Consider the following 21,853-nt stretch of genomic DNA (forward strand, 5'->3'; position numbering starts at 1 on the left):
CCGAAGTACAAAACACTTCGTCTTATAGTCGTCGTCCACGCGTATTTGCGGATCCCAACTCGATGATCTTCCCTCAGCACACCTATCAGTCGAGCAAGAGAATGGCTGGTAGTAAATCACAAATAGTTGCAGTGGCCAGCGAAGGGAACACGCGTGCAAAGAAGGAGGGAGTTCCGCAGCGCGGACAGGGCGTGGAGAACCCTGCCAGGAGGCCTACTGAGCAAGCGACGGTATCGGTCACACAAACTTCCACTTCTGATAAGAAGATGGAGGAGCGTCTGGAAGGCATTGAGCGGATCCTGCGCAAGTTGCTCAAAGAAAGGCAGGACAGCCCTTCAGAACAGCGTAAAAGCGGATGGCGTGGGGGAAGGAAAAATTCTTCTTCTCCTAGGTCTCCTCGCGAGCGGCAAGAAGGACAGAGGCAGAAGATCGACTTCACCAATCCTGTCCAGTGTTCCGCTTGTGGCAAACTGGGATTTAACCGTAAATTCTGCCCAGACTGCAACAAGGGAAACGTCAAGGAAAGCAAAGAGAAGAGGTCATTTTCACGTCTCCAGTAGATTCGACCTCTCGCTCCGGGTCGTCGATAGGAAACAGCAAGTTGTCGGCGATCTAGGGATCCAAATAGATCCTGGTAGGGTATCAAGGGAGCCCAGGACCTAGCGGTACATTGGAGCAGAAGGCGATCGAGCACGATGCCAGCCCTCGGCAGAATAGGGGAGTGGTCATCCTGGAAGGATCAGGTGACCACATACAAGTTGAGGAGGAGGGGAAAGACTCGGTAGATCTCAGAATCGAGCAACCGGAAGACCTGAAAGCTTTTAGCCTCTCCACGCTAAAAGCTCCCCTGCCAAAAGAATCCACGAGTGGAAGCAAGCCCATCGTCGCAGCAGCAGCGAAAGAAAAGAAACCGTTGAGAAGCGCGACGAATGGAGGAAAAGATGTGACTCGTGGATATGGCCCAGAGGATGAGACCAGGTGGTGGTTGCGGGTAGACGTAGGTGACTTTAAAATTAGAGCACTCTATGATACCTTATCCACGGACATGGGTCCCGTCGAAGAGAAATACTACCCAGTTTCTGATAGGGTTCGAGAGGAAATGCACGCGCTCTGGTCAAGGATATGTTGGAAAAAGATGTAATCGAACGAGCGATCAGCGGATGGTCAAGTCCAGTGGTAATGGTGAAGAAGGCTGATGGAAAGTATAGGTTTTGCGTGAATTACCAAAAGGTAAACGCAATAACCAAACCAGATACCTATTCTTTACCATATATTAACGACATCCTAAGACGGATAAGGGATGCCAAAGTTCATATCCACGCTGGACTTGAGTAGTGCATACCATCAGATTCCTCTAAAGGAAGAATCGCGTCCGATATCAGCGTTTACAGTACCTGGATTGGGGCACTTTCAATTCAAGAGAATGCCCTTCGGACTGTCATACGCAGGAGCAATCTTCCAGAAGTTGATGGATAAGGTGATAGGCCCGGATATGGATCCATTCTCTTTTGCTTATCTCGACGACGTATTTGTGGTTTCGTCGTCATTCGAGGAACATAAGCGGCACCTAGAAATGGTATTAAAGAGAATTCTAGGGGTGGGCCTAACCATCAACAAAGCCAAAAGTCACTTCTGCAAGACGGAAGTCAGGTACTTGGGAGGTCTTGTGAACCAGGACGGAGTAAGACCAGATTCCGAGAAAATACGACCGATATTAGAATATCCAACACCCCGGACTTTCAAACAGGTGAAGCGTCTCATGGGAATGACCTCGTGGTATAGACGTTTTATACCCGACTTTGCCATGATCGCTGAACCTATAAACCGCCTGACAAAGAAGAATGTACGTTTCTCTTGGGAGGAGGAGCAAGAGCGAGCTTTCACGAGGTTGCCGGAGGCGATTACTTTCGCCCCAATACTGCAATCGCCCGATCCGAACGGTCAGTTTATACTGCAAACTGATGCCAGTGACAGTGGGATCGGGGCAGTCCTCACGCAGGATGTCGATGAAGAGGAGCGTATGGTAGAATACGCCAGCTGATCTCTCAACAGTGCTGAGAGGAATTACACGGTCTCCGAGAAAGAGTGCTTAGCAGTGGTATGGGCCATTGGAAAGTTCCGGCCGTACATTGAAGGGCATCACTTCACGGTCATCACTGATCATAGTTGCCTGAAATGGCTCCACAGTATGAGAAAACCCACGGAAAGACTAGCGTGGTAGGCGCTAGCATTGCAAGGCAATGTCTTCGATATTGAATATCGAAGGGGAGATCTCAATGTGATGCTGGACGCATTGTTTAGGGCCTATGAGGAGGAGGGGATTAAAATGAGTGCCATAAATAGTCTGCCGGGCATCACTGACGTCTGGTATTCGCAACAATACCAGGAAATATGTCAAGACCCACACTCACACCTCACATGGAAGGTAGTTGGGAGTAGACTATATCACTATCAGCCTGATGCGGACAGTGAAGGGTCCATCGACAACGATGAAGCGTGGAAGCTTGCGGTGCCTAGGGAGAAAAGGTACCACGTGCTCCAGAAGGTCCATGATGATCCTACGGTAGGGTATCAAGGACGACAGCGTACGTTCTCCTAGGCTAGGTGCTTGTATTACTGGCCTAAGATGTACGATCAGGTCAGGGAGTACGTAAATAGTTGCCCGGTATGTCAGCAGTGCAAGGTGGAACAAAGGACACCTTGCGGGCTGATGGGTTGTAGACAAGTGTCCCGACCCTGGCAGGTGGTAGCCGATGATATCACTGGTCCATTCCCCAAATGCTCTCGAGGTTTTAAGTACGTCCTAGTCTTTGTAAACCTGTTTACTCGCTGGGTAGAATGCGTTACTATACGCAAGGCCAATGGAAGGACAGTCACAAAGGAATTACACAAGAGGATTGTCACTAGGATTAGCGCGCCAGAGGTATTCTTTTCGGATAACGGAATCGAGTTCAAGAATCAGGAAGTCGATTCATACCTCCAGATGAACGGCATCCAGCGCGCCTTGACTCTCTTGTATCATCCCCAAGCGAATCCCGCAGAGCGAATAAACAGGACGCTCAAACCCATGATCACGTCTTACCGAACCACATGCAGGTTAACCCACCTAATCCTGTGAAAAGCAACTTTAGTCGTTTGTTGTTTCTTGAAATAATTAAATTTTACACCATAAGCGAGTTATCCCAGCTGTATAACACATCTCTTATCCACCTACCCCTAACCTATCTAACTCCCACCCTTATAAACCACCCTTACCGAACAACATACGGGCTAACCTTATATAAATAGCGAAAAATAAATGTATTTCTTGAATAACATTTATGTTGCGTAACAATATTTCCCAAGTATTACAAATTTTATGTAATAATTATTATTTTCGTTTCATTATAAATACAAAAAAGATAAAAATAATTAATAGCGGCTTATAAATATAAGATTTGAGACTGAAATAAATTATAAATAATTATTAACTATTTCGTTTTTTCGAAATTAATAATAACTTGTAACAGGCTGCCATTTAGTCTGAAATCCCGCAAACGTACCCTTAAATGCGACTAAACGACGCCTTGTTATCTATGTGCTCGAAGCACAGTGACCTACCTTGCCCCGAAGTGCGCCTGCGCAGAGTCTTTTACTTTTCCGAGTTGGGTTCCCCCAACTCGCCACTTGGCGGCGCTGTCGCTCTTACTAGTAGCGCTCGTGCGGCCGCCACTGGAACCTAGGTTAGTGACTCGCGTCTAGTGATACTCGCACGATTCGTGCTTCGCAACCGGCGAATTCGAATCTCCTGAAAATAAACACTGGCGCGACCTCCGGATAAAGGAATGACAAAATAACGACTGTTCAACTCGAATATAACGATTAAGATGCTCTTTATTCAGCTAATTATATTACACGGGGAATTGGCCGAGAGACTCACGCACGCACGCGTGAATGACAACACACGCTAATCGAGAGAGAGAGGAAAAACCACGATTGTCGCGAACTACCTGCTCGCACGCGATAAACAAATTCTTCGCGCTCGCTGCGCGGATTCGCACGCCAAATCGTTACAACAGTCAAAAAGGGGAAAGAAGGTGCACCTACCGCAACGACGGCGTGGATACGGTGGCCAACCGTATCCGAATAACTCGCTGTACTAAGCTGCTCCGCTGTGCTGCCTCTAATGCTGTTGCCGCTGCTGTTGTTGCCGCTACTGATGCTGCTGTTATTGCTGTTGCTGCTGTTGCTACTGCAGTTGTTGCGGCTGCTATTGCTGCTGCTGCTGCTGATGCTGCTGTCGCAAGCACTCACCCGCGCAAGTCACAGTGTCAGTGGCAAACCAAAACAAAACTCGGACGGCACGGAAATACGGAGGTTAGGCGCACGAACTGACTGAGTGGCACAGTCATACTAGCGCTCGGAGCCTCCCCTCCCGGTCATTGCCCCTTACGCGCTCTCTCTCTCGCGAACCGAACGCGGCTCACCTCGCTTAGCCGCTCATTACCTCGCGCGAGTCCTACGATTTTCGGCAATCGTTGCAAACTGCTATAGTATCAGTTTTTTTTTAATATTATTTGCATTGTATTACATATAGCTGTCTATAAAAGAGTAATAATAATATTTATTATTTTTTAAACGTAAAGTGAATTCGTAATAAAGAAAAATAACAAGTAATAACAGTTAAAAATTATTAATTTCAAAAGTGGAAGTTTAATATAGTTATTATTTCTTTTTTAATCATTTACAATTTGTCAATGAGAAAAGAAATTATAACAAATAATTGATTATATTAATAGTTATAAATAGTTATTATAGTTTCAATTCCTACACTTATAAACTGTTAACTTTTTTCAATTTTCACTTGTGGTTTAGTTTACTTTTTGTTGGTACTTTACTTTGCTGTACACTTTATCTTATTTACAATTTTATCTTATCAATGGCTCGAAAAAGATAAGTTTTATCAAATTTACGTCCCTTACGATAATAAGACATCCGATACATATTTCATTATTCATAGTAGTTGAAGAAAAGTCAAGTATTTAAAAAGTTAAAGTTTTTTTATAGCGCTGAATTTATAAATAAACTTATTTCTATATTTACATACAAATTTCCCGAACACGAAAATATAGTACGTAACAAGAAGACAAGTTTTTGTCTACTACGTAAGTATTTATGTCACTTATCATATATAATTTTATTCAAATATTTTGATTTGTAAACATGTGAAATATAACTGTTAAAAACGTATGATCGAATTCTATCTATAGACTAGGTTTTCTTTTGTCTTTTGTAAAATTATTCAACTGCAAAAAAGAGTATTTATATCTTGATTTTATTTTAGGTTAAAACATGAAGATCAATCCTTTAAACGTAGTCAATTTATTATTAGCATATTTTCAAAGTTTACAAATACCAGATAGCGAGATTAATTTCAAAGAAATTAAATTGTCAGAAAAGTTGAAAGAAATATTAATAGATGCCATGTATGAGTTTAATGATATTGATATGATTGTTGAAGAGACGTTAGATTTTCATGAAGATTATAAAGGTACTGATGCTAAAATAATCGAAGATGAAGTTCAACATCACTTTCCTGATCCTGATTTTGCACCAACAAATCAGTGCACAAATGATGATGAAGAAATCACATTTGATTATAAACAAAGAGCCGAAGAATTTTGGAGAAACGGAAAAAACAAAAACTTTAAAGTGGATACTGTACAACATAGATTCAAAAAAGTTTCATCTATAAGTCAACTTAAACGTTGGGCGAAAATAGTTAATAAAAATGGAACTTACCGAGAAAAAATTGCGCAAATTTACCAATACACGTTTGATAATTTAAAAGCCGCTAATGCAGGTGGTACGATAGTGCATGATCGAGATATATGGAAATGGGCATTGCAAGCTCAAAAAATTGTTGGCCATGAAGATATAAGATTTAAGGCTTCTAAAAATTGGTTTCTAAAATTTAAAAAAGCTCATAGAATGGTAAAAAAAAAATAAATTTATCACCAAAAAAACATTAGAATGTAAAGAAGAACTACAAACTAATGTTGATGCTTTTGTAGCTGATGTTAAATCATGTACTCGTATACCAGAAATCGGCATTGCAAACTTTTATAATTCAGATCAGAGTGGTTTCCAATTAGAAATACATTCGGGAAGAACATTAGTAATTGAAGGAGAAAAGCAGGTGCAATGTCTGGTACAGTCGGTTTCATCGACAACGCACAGTTATACAATTTAGCCAACTACATCAGCAACCGAGAAACTTTTATCACCACTTTTTATTATAGTATTAAAAGAAAAAAGTGGTCAATTCGGTCCCATAGTGGAATCTTCATTATTTAGACCAGAAAATGTGCATGTGGAAGCATCTAAATCTGGAAAATTAACGACAAGTTAGTATATTTTTGTTTATTATAATGCAATGACATAAAGAATTTTGAAATTTTTTTATTTTAGATTATTTTTAAATTTGGTTGAAAGAAGTTTTTTACCCAAATGTTGGACCTCAATCTGTACTTTTACTCGACTCTTGGAGTGGACATTGCGATAAAGCTGTAAGGGAAACAATGCCGACAAAAAAAATTGTTAATATAAAAAAAAATTCCCACAGGAACAACAGGGAACATCCAACTACTCGATGTTTATGGATTTCGTATCTGGAAAAACTTCTTTCGACGTTTATCAGATCAAGTAATTTTGATGGACTATGAAATGAATCTACATTTAAGAAATAACATAATAAAAATGCAGTCTCTTGTCCATAACCAGCTTTCTTCACCAAGATATACAAATATTTTTAAATACGCTTGGTATAAAACCGGCTACATTGCTGAAAAACCAGCTAAAACAGATAACCCTGTAGATTTTAGTTTTGGAGATTCTTGCAATATACATAGCGAAGTAGAAGCGTGTAAAAATGTTGCTATAATACGGTGTGGTTGGTGTAAAAGATCATTATGTTTCAAACACTTTTTCGATGATTATCATGTCTGTAAGGAATTCGTTTAATGATACATTTTAATTTACCAATAAATAAAAAAAAGAAACAGATGAAAATTATTATGAAAAATCAAAATATAGTATATGTAGTATCGCGTACGATGGCTCTTACGTAAATATATTTATGTATCTACATACGAATATAAATATATATGTATAGATCTATAAATGATAATTAGACCTCGTGTTATTCTCGTGTTTATTTTTAAGAGATATTTCTCGCCATTTTGGTACTATTAAAATAAAATGTATTATTTCTCATAAATTATGTTTGAGCTACAGATATATTTTATCAAAAAAAAATGGGATACCCCACATACGGTGTAGAAATCAATTATTTTAAGAAAAAGCAACTGATAAACTCAATTCTCCCAAAGTTAGGTCTATTAGCCTACATTTGGTTGGGTAAGGGTGGTTTATGGGGGTTTGGTGGGTTAGAGGCAGGTTGGTTAGTTGAGGTAGCTCGCTCAGGTGTAGGATTAAATTATTTCAGGAAATAACAAACGACTTAACTCGTGTTTCCCAGGGTCAGGTGGATTAACCTGCTGAAAGTTTGACGGGGGTGTTTTCTAGGGGGTGAAACACCCCTTAAATATATTTTTTTTAAATCCGGAAACACGTCAATTTAATTTTGGTATTTTCTCATCATCAGTGCGATTTTTAAATCACTCGAGCCGATTCACTATATTAAATGTCGTAAAACAGTACAAAAAATAGTGTATTTACCCTTATTAAAAAGGAGATTACAACCCTTCGGTATAAATGTTATGTCTTTAAAAGAGCCTTTTTATAAGAAATTTTTCAACGATGAGTTTACTAAAAAATATTCATTTTATGCTGAGAAATATTTAAAAAACTGATTTTAGGGGTTGATTTTCTGGGTGGATTTCACCCCTTAAAAGCCCTTATGGGCCGATAAAAAAAACAGATGTCTAAATTTTTTTCAAGTACTACAACATATCCCAAAATCATTCAAATCGGTGACGTCGGGTTGGTGTGGTTCCCTTGTAAGTGATCAGAGTTTTTTTTTTGAACTAGGAACGAGGTTACACTATTTACCGATGGTGGCGCATGTATAGGGCCGGCTTGAAGATGGTCAGATCAAGTCAGATCATACTAAACTTAATGTTTGCAGAATAATAGTTAATAGCTAACAGTATTCAGTCGCTTTCAGAATACGCACAGTGTTGCTTTATACTTATATATATAGTTGCGATAACCAATACGTATTTTGCTTGTTTTGTCTTTCTAACATGAAAAATTAAAAATTAAGTTTAGAAGAATTGTCTAAATTATTACGAATGAATTCAAAATATAAGTCCATGCCTTTTGTTATTCTTTAGAAAACTTTACTAGTAAAAGTAACATATATTATTACTTATTATTAATCGACTAAGTTTTTTTTTTGCTACTTGCTAATGTAAACATTCGGTGAGAAACACGTGTATCACTAGTTAAAACGCATACTATTAGGTTTAAATAACGGCGTGTCTTAAATGTTACAGTATTAAAATACTATTGAAAGGACAAAATTAGTTAATGCGTACACGTAAAAAAAATTTTTTTATATTAAAAAGTGTAAGAAATCAGTAACCCTTTAGGAAAAAGGTCGTACAGCGAGATAGTTCCTGAGCAAAAAATTTATTTTTGTTGTCGAGAAAAACGGCCTCAAACTGTGGGGTTCTGGAGCCTTTTTTCTTCCTGCACAAGGAATGTACTACCCTGTAAGTTATTTTTCTATTATGTTTTGGTCACGATAATTAATTTTTCTCGATTATATCAGATTCTATTATTTATTATTTAAATTATTCCTTATCTTTTATCCTTCATTTGTCTGGTAACAGAAGAATTTTTTTATTTTATAGAAAAGGTACCTAAATACGATATTTACATTTATATATAGGTAGGGAAGGGATTGGGCAGCCATTCTTGTAAAATATGTATTTAATACATAAAATGATAACAGATTTTTCTGCGTTGTCACAAGTTAGTGTTAATAAATAAAATGCAGTATAAGAAATAGAAGGAATATACATAGACTGAGAAATATAATGTATAAATAATATTACAAATATGGCCAGCCTTCTGAAATAAGAAATGTATTAAATTGCGTCTGCGCAAGCATAGGCACATTATATATATATATGTATGCGCGCGCGCGTGTGCATGTTTATGTATCGGAAAAAATGGTTTACAGTACAAAATATAAAAATGTAAAACGAAACACGACAGTACTTCGGGCAAAAGGAAGAAATAAAAAAAATTCTGAATAAATTTGCAATTATTTTATCATAGCTGACAAATAATATATGTATAAATAACCGATGCTTCAAAAAATTTGTTGGGTTTATTCAAATAATATTTTTCATTATAAATATTTTTCATTATCAATATTTCTTTTAAAATTCTCAAAGTTATTTTTTGTAATATTAATACATCTAATACAATGTGAACTAGAATTTAACAGCTTTTATTAAATAAATATAATTCTGCATTTGCTTCATCATGCTACTATTGATTAGTTTTCTAAATAAAATCAAGTTGAGTTAATGAAGTATGAATTTTTATTCTTTATTTGTGTTTTTATTTTGCATTAATTTCAACTGTTTTCAAACTTTAAAATAGCTTTAATATTAAAGGTGAAATATGGTTAAATTCAAACTCAAGAAATTATTTATGTCTATCTAGATTTAATATCAAATATTTATAAAAAAAGAAATATGTCATAATATTTGAAAGACAAGCAGACTTAATATGATACTTTGCTGAAGTAAATTGCATTATCATTTCATAGTCTTTACTATCTTAAGTTGTTTATACTATGTACAATTAGATAATTCCTCTGATTTCATAGTGTATAATTTTTCTAATAAGATATACAGGTATGAAATAAGATGTGATCTATACAATGAAAGGCATTTGACAAATCCACAAGAAATTTACTATAGTACGCATACTGTTATCTATAGATTAACGTTCTATGTACTAGTCAACATTTTTAATGAATCTTCAGCTATTAAATGTATTACTTATTTAATCTAATAGTTTTTTATATTTTTCAGGTTATTATCAAGCAAAGAATAAAAATATTGACATTTTATAAATCAAATAATGATAAGTTCTTAATTTTTCATTAACATTTTAATTCTTTGATTAACTCTGCTGTTACAGATCTAGTAGAAATATATATGTAACAAAATATGTAATTATTTAAAACAATATGTGGTATATCTTTTATAAATGTTTAACAATAAATTTAGATAGACGTGAATAATTACTTCAATTATTAATATCATTATTAATATCAATAATGTTTATAACTATTATTTATATTGTTGCATATCAATGTTATAATTGAACCTATGGTGCATATATATCTCAGTAGTAAAGTGAAATATTTATCTAACAATATTTATGTAAAATATATTATAAATTTATTTATGTAAAAATATTAGTTCAAATAATGACTGCCCTAAAAAAATAAGAATGGTAAGTTAGACTAGTGAAAATTATCTAGAATAATCATAAGCTACAAACAGGACAAAATTGACCTACTGTTGCATATAAATGGATGTAATAAGTAGTAGCAAGACATAGAAATCGATTTGCTTTTCATACCAATGTAAAGTTCAGCTTAATAAAGTCTGTGAAGTATAAATGATACTGTAAATGAATTAAAATGTTTATTTATTTATTTAATTATAATATTATCAACCAAATTAATTAATTAGTTAACATCTACTTTATTATAGGCTATAGAAATGCATACCAATCTTCAAATTTTCTTTTTTGTGTTAAATGATTAATTTATAATAATATAAATTGAAAAACATTAAAAAATAAACAAATAAAGATCAGTTTTTTATCTGAACACTTGGAATGACCATTAAAACCCATTTCTTTTCCAAACAAATAAACCATTGTCTGATTAAAATCTATTGAATATATTATTATTAAATTTTATTCAATTATAATTGTTATTAACCATTTTCAATAGTAATTAATGGAATTTATTAAAAGGAACAACACTCATTTTGATTAACTGATTTTAATAATGTAGTTAAGAATATTTGAGAATGACAGGAGTTAAGTTTATAATACAGAGAGAGATCAAGTATACGTTTTTATTACATTATAGCACGTTCTCAACTAACTTGACTTGTAGCAAAGGTACATACATAGTTATACACAGAAGAGTAGTATAAGCTCTGACATACACACACAATTATCCATTGACTATAATATAATAAATAGATTTCAATAATATCTAAAGGGAAACCAAATAATACATCCATCGTTTTAATAAAAAAAAATTCTTAATCTAATATTATTTTTTATATTTTTTATATTTTTCTATTTAAAATTATACAAACCTATTACATTGCAAATGAATATTAATAAATACTATTTAAAATTGAAATTTCATATATTTTCATGAACATGGAAATTTTATTAAATGATTTTTATACATTTGAATCATTTTTGCGAGAAAGAATATATTGAATTTTATTGGATATTTCTTTATTTGTTTTAAATACTGTGAAACTGTCTACTTATTGTTTGTAAAATTTAAACAAATAGCGAATAGTGGAAGTGCTAGATCGTATTTTATTGAATTGTTTTTAATGAAATTAAATGAATTACTTGTTCATATTTTATTGAATGATTTTAAATAAATTTTAGTGAAAAACCAATAATTCCATGCTATTATGAATTCTGATGGTTTTATAGTAATGTAATTAACCAATTTTAATTTTGTTAATAACTATTTATAGATTTTAACAATAACTTGTAATTTGTCAAAATTCTTATACAATAATTTATTAAAAATAAAAAATAATATAAAAATAAAATAAAAGAAGAAAAATAATAAATTGTAGAAATTTATATTGCTGTATATATTGTTCCATAAAGATCTGAAAACGTTAAAAATTATTGGCGAAATGTTATTAAAAAGATGATGGGAACATTTTGTGAAGATGTATTCAGGGCTTTTAGGAGTATTTAAGGAGTATTTTTATTCAACACATAATAGATGAAAGAATTGTTCAATTTTATTTTTTTGATAGTGTACTTTATTTCATATTCAAGTTTTAAACAGGTAAAATTCTCTACTCAATTTAATTTAATTAATTTTTATGATTATCAAAAAAATTGATTCAATAAAATGTAATTAAGTAATCATTTACCTGTTAGTAAATGGTTCATGATAGACCCACCCCAATGCTTTCTTCATTTTTTATACTTTATTTTTATATTGTGTTTGATTTTCGGACAATACATTTTTCTATTTGTTGAGATTAAATTTATTGTAATGCATCATACAAGCATTAATCAAAATGATTTATATCATCAGGTGAATAGATCAATACCTGGCTGTATTCTGCTTAATGATTAGAAATGATAATTAAGCAAAAGGTGTTTTGCCTATGAAATACATATTTTTGATCCAAAATAGCTAAAAACTTTTTTTGCAGTAAGCTATCATAAAAGTTGTTGATAAGGTTATCTAATCCTCCTGTGCAAAAAAATTAATTTTTAGAAAAATGAGATCCATATATTAATATCTGTTTATAAATGAAAGGCACCTCATTTTCACAGAAGATAATTTTATGACAAAAAATTTTTTGTTAAACAAAACGCTTTATATTGTTGTAGTCACTTAAATGATTATGTGACGTCGTGGCAACGACACATCTCAGGTGCACCTGAAGCTTGGCATAGTCTCAGGGTTCCATTGTCGCTAGAAGTGCGATTTCTCGCCTAAACTAGCGATCTCTTATCGAAAATTAACTAGGGTCGCATATCGAAAATTCTTTTAGCCGAGGGGGAATAGTGCCACTGTACCTATACTCCTACCCTTCGATTCTAATCAATTGTAGCAATCCAAGAACGAGAAGTACTCTGGGTCCTATCAATAGTAGTACCCGATTTTTCCTATCAAAGTCGTACCCGGAGCTTATCAGTAGTAGTCTCTAGATACGGAAAAAGGAAGAATTACTCAAATAGTGGAGAAAAGGGTAATTCAAAGGTTTTGTTTGATTGTTTACTTTTTTTATTACAGTTTTTATTTTTCCTGGATATGCACACCTTATTTTGTACTGGCTGACTGGCTATTTGGCTGCTCGAATTCTTGAGTACTAGGCTGTTTGACTTGCTCTACTTCTTGACTGTTTGGCTGTTTGACTTACACCTTGCTGGTGGCACGAGACAAATCTGATTTTAGGTCTTGTACTGCCCTTTTTATACTCGAGGAGGCGAGTCCCTCTCTCAGCCTCTTCATTTCGGGAGGAGTGGTGCAGGCGATGGCGCGCTAATTGGCTTGTTTGTCTCTTTCGATTTTTTCTTGTTTGGTTTTCGGGCCCTGGTTGGAGTGGTGGCGTGGGGTAAATCGGGGGCGCGGACTTTGGGGTACAGGCCTTGGCTCGTAAGATGGCTCTTCGAGTACCGTTCACAGCCAAGATTTGTTCAAAAAGTTTGTAATTGTTTAATAGTTAATTTCAGAACAAACCTAATTGGTCGTACATAATTTATATACTACTTAATACTAAGAACAATATTACAATTAAATCCGCCGTAAGGTACAGTTAATTATTGATTGTGTTGTAATAAAAAATAATAAAAATTAGGCAACACTTGTTATCTCGCACGCTATGTTGAATAAATTCGTGGACTGTCTATTATCATTCCAAAAATTTTAATTAATTGCTAATTATGCAGTTTTATTTACTTGAAATTTTATCGAGGAACAAGAATTCTTATATAACTTAACTAACCGCTTGCTAGCTAATTTTTCCTAATTTCTTAAAATAAAGGTTCGCCAAATAACAAAGGACTTATTAAAATTAACGTATTTTTTTTCATTTTTTCTAATTTCTGCTTAAACTAAGCTCCGGAGCGAAAACTCGGTAAGAGGTTTGGAGAAGCCATATATAAACATATTGCGGGAGTTAAATATTCAAATTAGGGAAAAAATTATATTATCAATTCCAATGCTTAATTTCCAACTCAAAGAAAAGAATTCGTTGGTCATGATTAGAACAGAATGTAGTCGCAGTTTTATGGCCCTCTCCTCTTATCGACGTGTTGGCGCTCTCTAAACACGTATTCGGAGGCTGCCTGCCCTTTGCATGCAAGCGCGAGGGCGCGTTGGGCGGAAGAACGCACTAAAAAAAGAACGCACGCTTACATCACTGCGGAGTACAGATTTTATCGCCGTTTGGAGACTATCAAGGAACATTTTTCCTGTGATGCTCAACTCGGTTCCCCTCGCTAGTGGGCAACGGTTCTTACTCCGTCCTCGGTTATAATACTAAGAAAAAAAAATGTATTCCTTTTTGAAATTATACGGCCCGCCGTCACAATTACAATGAAATACAAACTTATAAAAAGAATATAATAATAACTATATTTATTAAATCAGAAGCAGTGTATAAAGAATCAATTCGTTGTATCAACTGACTGGAAAAATAATAAATAAGTCTAATAAACAAAAGTACTTAGCAACAAAACATTCGGGAGAGATTATATAGAATATATTACATTATCTTCGGGTTTGTTTCGATTGTCGTCCCGACAATCTATAAAGATATTCAGAAAACTTAAATGTAGACATTCGAATCTTGAACTAATATATCGGTTATTCTAAGCGAGTTTATTCTTCCGTAGAAACTCGTATCTTGAGAAGTTTCAATCTTGAATCTTACATCTTGAAAAACTTCAAGATACATCTTTAACCTTACATCTTGAACCTTTAGTTTGTTGTGTAATCTTGTGTATAATGTATTGGATTGTTACAAGGGTAGAGAATTGACATGCTGTGGACTTCACCTTGTCTATTACTCTGGCATTTGCCCTAGATCTCACAGGAAAGAAACCACAGCTCAAAAAAACCGTGAGAAGAGTAAACGAATTACCTATTTACTAAATTGAATTACCTATCGTGGTATGTTGCTAATCTGTCAATGTGTACAATCTTCTTCCTGTGTTTTGGTGTTTGTTGGACGCAGAAAACTACATTGTTGATCTTCTTAACGATTTTTTATGCTCCTTCCCAACTTGTCTGAAGTTTTGGTGTCTTCCCTTTCACTTGACGAGGGTTGAAAAACCATACTTTTTGGTTTTCTTGGAAATGAACGTGTCTAACTGTCTTGTCATACGTAGGTTTTCTTAATTCGCTGAAGAAACAATAGCGATGTTGTATCGAGCCGAATCATGTATAGTATTTAGTTTTGATTTTAGTTCTTGTATAGCTTTATTGGATAATTCTTCTGAAGTATGAGGAGACCCACGTAACAGATCTAATTAAAGTCGTAGATCGGTACCAGTGTACATTTCGGCTGGTGTAAGTCCAGTCGTAGAGTGGGTAGAAGATCTGTAAGCCAAAAGATATAGGGAAACCCAACGATCCTAATGTTTTGGGTTGTTTGCGATGTATTTGGATAAGCAATCGAGTATTGTTCTGTTCTGTCTTTCTACTTGTCCGTTTGATTGCGGGTGAAGGGGTGCTGTTCTTTTTTTTTGTAATAAAAAATCGGATAATTCTTTCACTAATTTAACGTCAAAATTAGTACCTTCAGTTCAACTTAATGAACATATACTTCTGTAATAGTTTTTGTTCGCATATTAGAAAGATGGAAAGCTTCTACCTATTTTGTAAAATATGTAAAACAATCAGTTATAACTAAGAGGTACCTATATCCTAAAGAAGAAATTAGGAAAGGGCCTAAAATATCCATTTCAAGTCGTTCAAACGGTGATCTTACATAATAAATTTTCATCTGATGGTGACCTTTATCAGATGGACCTTTTCTGGCAATACAAATGAAGCAAGATTTATACTAATTTTCAACATCTTTTTTGAAGGATATCCAATAGAATCTTTTAAGAATTTTATCTTAGATTTTATTTATACCAAAATGACCACCTTCAGGAGAATTATGAGCTTCTTTTAAAAAGAAATTAACAAAATCTTTGGGTTCAATTAAGTGAAGAATTTTAAATTTTTAATTCTAAGAAATCCATTCCTTATATAAGATATCATCTATAATCAACAATGAATCCCATTGCGACAAGTATGATTTTATATACTCATTTTTTGAAGAGATATCTTTCCACAAGGGTTTGATCTCATTCTTTTTGTAATCTAAAATAGTTCTAATTATGTCATCTTGATGTTGACAATTTCGCTAAATACTCAATGAGTTTCTACGAAAAGAATACGAGGTACAGTACAATTGTTGTACGAGAATTTAGTTTCTACTTTAGAGCAAGAAGTACAAAATAAATTACTACAGGGTCTCCTGGAAAGTCCATCTGCATTAGTATGAGAAACGCCTTACGATGTAAAAATTTGAAAATCGTGTTGGTCGAGATTTCCTATCCATTTCGCTAATTGACCATCTAAATATATAAATGTCGAAAGTTACCATGTTAAATCAGAATGATCAGTTCTGATGAAGAAAGGTCGACCACATAGATAGTGATGAAATTTTTCTACGGAGTCTATAATTGCTAACAATTCGCGACGAGTAACACAATAATTTCTTTCTTCTTTAGATAGAATACGACTATATAACCTATAACTACTAACTACTAATCTATAGCTACTATACTAACCTATAAATAACTATAACTACTAACCTATAACTACTTATTATTCTGTGTTTGGGAGAGGATGGAGCCTAAGCCATGACTAGAAGCATCGGTATCTAAGAAAAAAGGAGAGTCTAAACGAGGAAAAGCTAAAAAAAGATGGCGAAGATAGAGCCCTTTTCAAATTTAAAAATGCAGTTTGGCATTCGTTCTTTCAAACAAAAGCATATTTATGATCTGCTGAATTATACAAAGGTTTATTTATAGAAGATCCGTTTATAAAGCATCTATAATAGGAGCACTATCCAGTAAAACTTTTAAGTTGGTCTTTATTTACCGGAGTTGGTCTTTAGGTTAACTATCATATTATTGAATGATTTAGCCATAACCATGATATCCAAATAGATTAAACAATTGTTGGTCACTATTAAGTGTTTACAACGAAATACAAACTTATAAAAAGAAACTAGCCTATATTTGTTAAATCAGAAACAGTGTATATAGAATCAGTTTGTCGTATCGAGTGACTGGAAAAATAATAAATAACTAAATCTAATAAATAAAAGTATTTAGTAACCAAACATTCGGGAGATATGATATCGAATATATTACAATATGTATAGTGGGAACAGATTGATTCTGTTACCTCAATCGACTTTTCAAGCGAGCTTGCGCAACGTGAAAACGTCGCTTAGTCCGAATCATTTAATCGGTATGGTAGAATTTTGGATGATTTAAATTATTGCTCTGTCGTTATGAACAATATTAACATTTATTCTGAACAAACTCATATTTCTCGAATGTACATCGTACCGATTTCGAAAAATATTATATCATTGAGTTGTTGCGTTTTGCAACGTATTTTTCGTGAAAGTTTTATTTTAAACATGGTATATACAATTCCGAAATTCAAGCTTTTAAAAGAGACCAAATTTACGCGAATGTTTGCAAGAATCGTCAAATTTGCATATAATCTGTATTAAACGAACTCTTTTCGGATGTAGCAAGCAATTGCTACTTCAGCGTGATACTAATCCCAATGATAATAATCGAAGATGATTGGTGTAATAAAGACGATATAAAAAACCATGCATACGCTTTTGCAAGCAGTTCAGAATTAGAACTCCGTACACTCACTCGTTTGTCAATTTGCTGAGTTATATATTACTTTCACTAGTCTCGTTAATTTTCACTGTAAACGTGTTTGAACTGTTGTTATTTTTCAATTAATATTACTTAGTGGTTGATAGGTGACAATTCGCGCGAGGCGAATTTGTCCCGTGCGTAGGCCTTTCAACAGCCGAGCGACCTTTGACTCGGGCGGCAGTCAGGCTCTCGGGCATCCCGTCCTGTTCGCGCGTCAATAACGAAATTTTCGTAGTTTTGAATCCGGGCTCCCGATACCGCGATCGTGAGATATTCGATCGGACGTATTTGTATACGTATACCTATCCGTAATCGGTCATATATATAAAATAAATAATAACGGGGAAGCATATGGATATACTCAAGCACGTTTAATAGGATTTATAAAATTTATTTTATAAAGCTCAAGTACATGAATAAATCATCGAGCGAAAATAGAAAGATATATATTGTTTCGTTGAAAATAGCGTGTGTATATAATATCAGCTCATGAACACAACTAACTAACTAATAATAATACAGATTACTTAGCAACCAAACAATCACTTAGTAACCAACAAATTGGAACGTATCGAATATACTACATTGCTCCTCCATCATTCAAATTGTCGCCCCGACAATCTAAATAAAACAAAATACTCAGAAATCTTGACTCTTGAACCTTGAGCCTTGAATCGTAAACCTTGAACCAAGATGTCAACTTTGTCAAGCGAGTTTATTCTTCCGTTAAAGAACAGAAGCCCGTGTCTTGAAAAGCTTCAATCTTAAACCTTGAATCTTCAATCTTAAACCTTGAATCTTCAATCTTAAATCTTGAGTCTGTTGTGTAATGTTGTAGTGTATAACGTGTTGGATTTTTACAAGGGTGGGGGATTATCATGCTGTGGACCTCACCTTGTATATTACCTTGACATTCGTCTTATATCTCACGGGAAAAACCACAGCTCAAAATAACCGTGAGAAAGGTAAGTGTGTTACCTATCGTGGTATGTAGCTAACCTATCAATATGTACAATCTTCTTTTTGTGTTTTGGTGATTGCTGGATGCAGAAAACCACGTCGTTAATCTTTTTGACGATTCTGTAAGGTCCTACCCAAGTACTCTGAAGTTTTGGTGTTTTTCCTTTGACTTTGCGAGGGTTAAAGAACCATACTTTTTGGTTTACTGGAAAATGAACATGTCTAGCTGTCTTATCATAAGTTTTCTTTGTTCTTTGAGAAGCAATAGCGATGTTTTGTCGTGCCGAATTGTTTATAGTGTTAAGTGTTGATTTTAACTGTTGTACGTAATCAGTAGTTAACAATTCTTCTCGGTTGGGAGGTGATCCTCGTAATAAATCCAACGGAAGTCGTAGATCGGCACCAGTGTACATTTCAGCTGGTGTAACGCCGGTGGTAGCATGAGTCGAGGATCTGTAAGCCAAAAGATATAAGGCAACCCACCGATCCCAATCTTTTTGATTGTCTGCGATGTATTTAGATAAATAGTCTAAAATTGTTTTGTTCTGTCTTTCTACTTGTCCATTTGATTGCGGGTGTAGGGGTGTTTTCTTAATACCTAACATATCAGATAACTCTTTTATTAAAATAGCATCAAAATTAGTGCCTTGATCAGTATGGATTTCTAAAGGAACTCCATATCGACATACAATTTCTCGAACAAGCACTTCAGCAATAGTTTTTGTTCGCATATTAGGAAGAGGAAAAGCTTCTACCCATTTCGTAAAACAATCAGTTATAACTAACAGATACTTATTTCCTAAAGAAGAAATTGGAAAACGGCCTAAAATATCCATTTGAAGTCTTTCAAATGGTAATCCTACATTATAAATCTTCATCTGATTATGACCTTTATCAGATGGACCTTTTCTAGCAACACAAGTGGAACAAGACTTACACCAATTTTCAACATCTCTTTTATAAGAAACCCAATAAAATCTTTTACGAATTTTATCTAAGGTTTTATTTACACCAAAATGACCTCCTGACGGAGAATCGTGAGCTTCTTTCAAAACGATATTGGTAAAGTCTTTCGGTACAATCAATTGAAGAATTTTGAACTTCAAATTTGGGCTAATCCATTCTTTATATAAGATATCATCTACAACTAACAACGAATCCCATTGAGACAAGTATAATTTTATAGATTCATCCTCCGAAGAAACATCTTGCCATAAAAGTTTGATGTTATTCTTTTTACAATTTAAAATGGTCTTAATGACATTGTTCTGATGTTGACGTTTTCGCCAATCAGTTAATGAAGACTCTTCAAAACAAATACGACCTACAGTACAACTGTTATTTAAGAATTTAAATTCTAATTTCGAACAATAAGTACAAGATGAACTGTTACAGGGTCTTCTCGAGAGTCCATCTGCATTACCATGCGAAATACCTTTACGATGTAAAACTTGAAAGTCATATTGATCAAGTTTTCCTATCCATCTTGCTAATTGACCATCTAAGTCCTTAAACGAAAGTAGCCATGTTAAAGCAGAATGATCAGTTCTGATGAAGAAAGGTCGACCGCATAAATAATGATGAAAGTTTTTTACAGAATCTATAACTGCTAGTAATTCGCGACGAGTTACACAATAATTTCTTTCTGCCTTAGACAAGACGCGACTATAATAACCTATAACGACTTCTCTATTATCCTGATTTTGAGAAAGGACAGAACCTGAACCATGATTAGAAGCATCAGTATCCAACAGAAAAGGTGAATTTAACCGAGGAAAAGCTAAGATAGGTGGCGAAGACAGAGCCTTTTTCAGATTTAAAAATGCAGTTTGACATTCATCCGTCCAAACAAAAATATCTTTTCGATCTGCCAAATTGTACAAAGGTTTAGCTATAGAAGAGAAACCTTTAATGAAACGCCTATAATAAGAACACAATCCAGTAAAACTTTTAATTTGATCTTTATTTACTGGAATCGGCCATTGAGTTATCGTTTCAATTTTCTTAGGATCTGTTTTCTTGCCGAATTCGGACACTATATGACCAAGATATTCTACTTCACGTTGGAAAAAATTACATTTCTTTTTATTTAATCTCAAATTTGCTTGCGGAATCCTTGAAAAAACAGTCCTAAGGTTGTCTATCATGTCATCAAATGATTTAGCCATAACCATGACATCATCTAGATAGATTAAGCAAATATCATCAAGAATATCTCGAAGAATTTTCTCCATTAGTCGCTCGAAAGTAGCGGGAGCATTGCACAACCCGAAAGCCATAACAATAAATTGCCATAAACCGTTAGCAATTGAAAAAGCAGTTTTTTTTCTATCTTCTTCACGGATTTTTACCTGCCAATAACCGCTTTTTAAGTCTAAAGTGGAAAACCAAGAATTTCCAGCCAGTTTGTCTAGAGTGTGATCTATTCTAGGTAAAGGATAAGAATCTTTAACTGTTTTTGAATTTAATTTACGAAAATCAACGCAAAATCTCCACGCACCATCTTTTTTCTTTTTTAACACTATCGGAGAACACCAAGAACTGGAAGATTCTTCAATAACACCTTGGTCTCGCATGTCTGAAATCATTTTATTGACTTCAGCTTTCAGATGAAATGGTATAGGACGAACCGATTGTTTAATAGGAACTGAATCTGTTAATTGAATTGTATGCTCAATAAGGTTACATTTACCTGTTACATCGTTATCTTCAAAAATATCTTGAAAATCAGTAAGAAGTTGTGAAAATTTATTCTTTTGAGAAAAATTCAACTCTTTTGAATTTTTCTCAAGTAAATCTTGTAGTTGAGCAGGAAATTCACTACTTAATTGTATAATTCTAGAACAAATTTTTTGGTTAACGTTAGTCCTAACAGAGTTTAGAACATCAGAAAAAATGTCATTAATAGAATCTGCAATTCCGAAGTTATTCAAAAAATCGCAGCCAAGTATACAATCATCGATTATATCGGCAACAAAAACTATCATACGAACAGAATATTTACCTAAACAAATCTGAACAATAGTCTTAAATTTAATAGGAACACTTTCACCTGTAGGGTATTTCAAAGAATCCTGAATGAGAGGAATGCAAAGGCAATTTTTGTCAACAAATTTTGAATTCAAAATAGAAACATCTGAACCTGAATCAATTTTGAGTA

The 21,853-nt window shown here is 34.2% G+C and overlaps 1 protein-coding gene across 2 annotated transcripts in view; it reads left to right on the plus strand.

Moving 5' to 3' along the window:
- The first annotated feature begins 8,171 nt into the window (after nt 1-8,171).
- LOC131667681 (RNA binding protein fox-1 homolog 2) overlaps nt 8,172-21,853 on the plus strand; it is a 796,162-nt gene continuing 782,480 nt past the window's right edge. For both annotated transcript variants that reach the window (XM_058941279.1, XM_058941288.1), the window contains exon 1: nt 8,172-8,717. In XM_058941279.1, coding sequence (XP_058797262.1) covers nt 8,706-8,717 — 12 coding nt within the window. In that variant the 5' untranslated portion in view covers nt 8,172-8,705. The remainder of the gene's footprint in view (nt 8,718-21,853) is intronic.

The sequence above is a fragment of the Phymastichus coffea genome, unplaced genomic scaffold (genome assembly GCF_024137745.1).
Source record: "Phymastichus coffea isolate CEN01 unplaced genomic scaffold, Cenicafe_Pcof_1.1 PCOF00005, whole genome shotgun sequence".
Lineage (NCBI taxonomy): Eukaryota > Metazoa > Arthropoda > Insecta > Hymenoptera > Eulophidae > Phymastichus > Phymastichus coffea.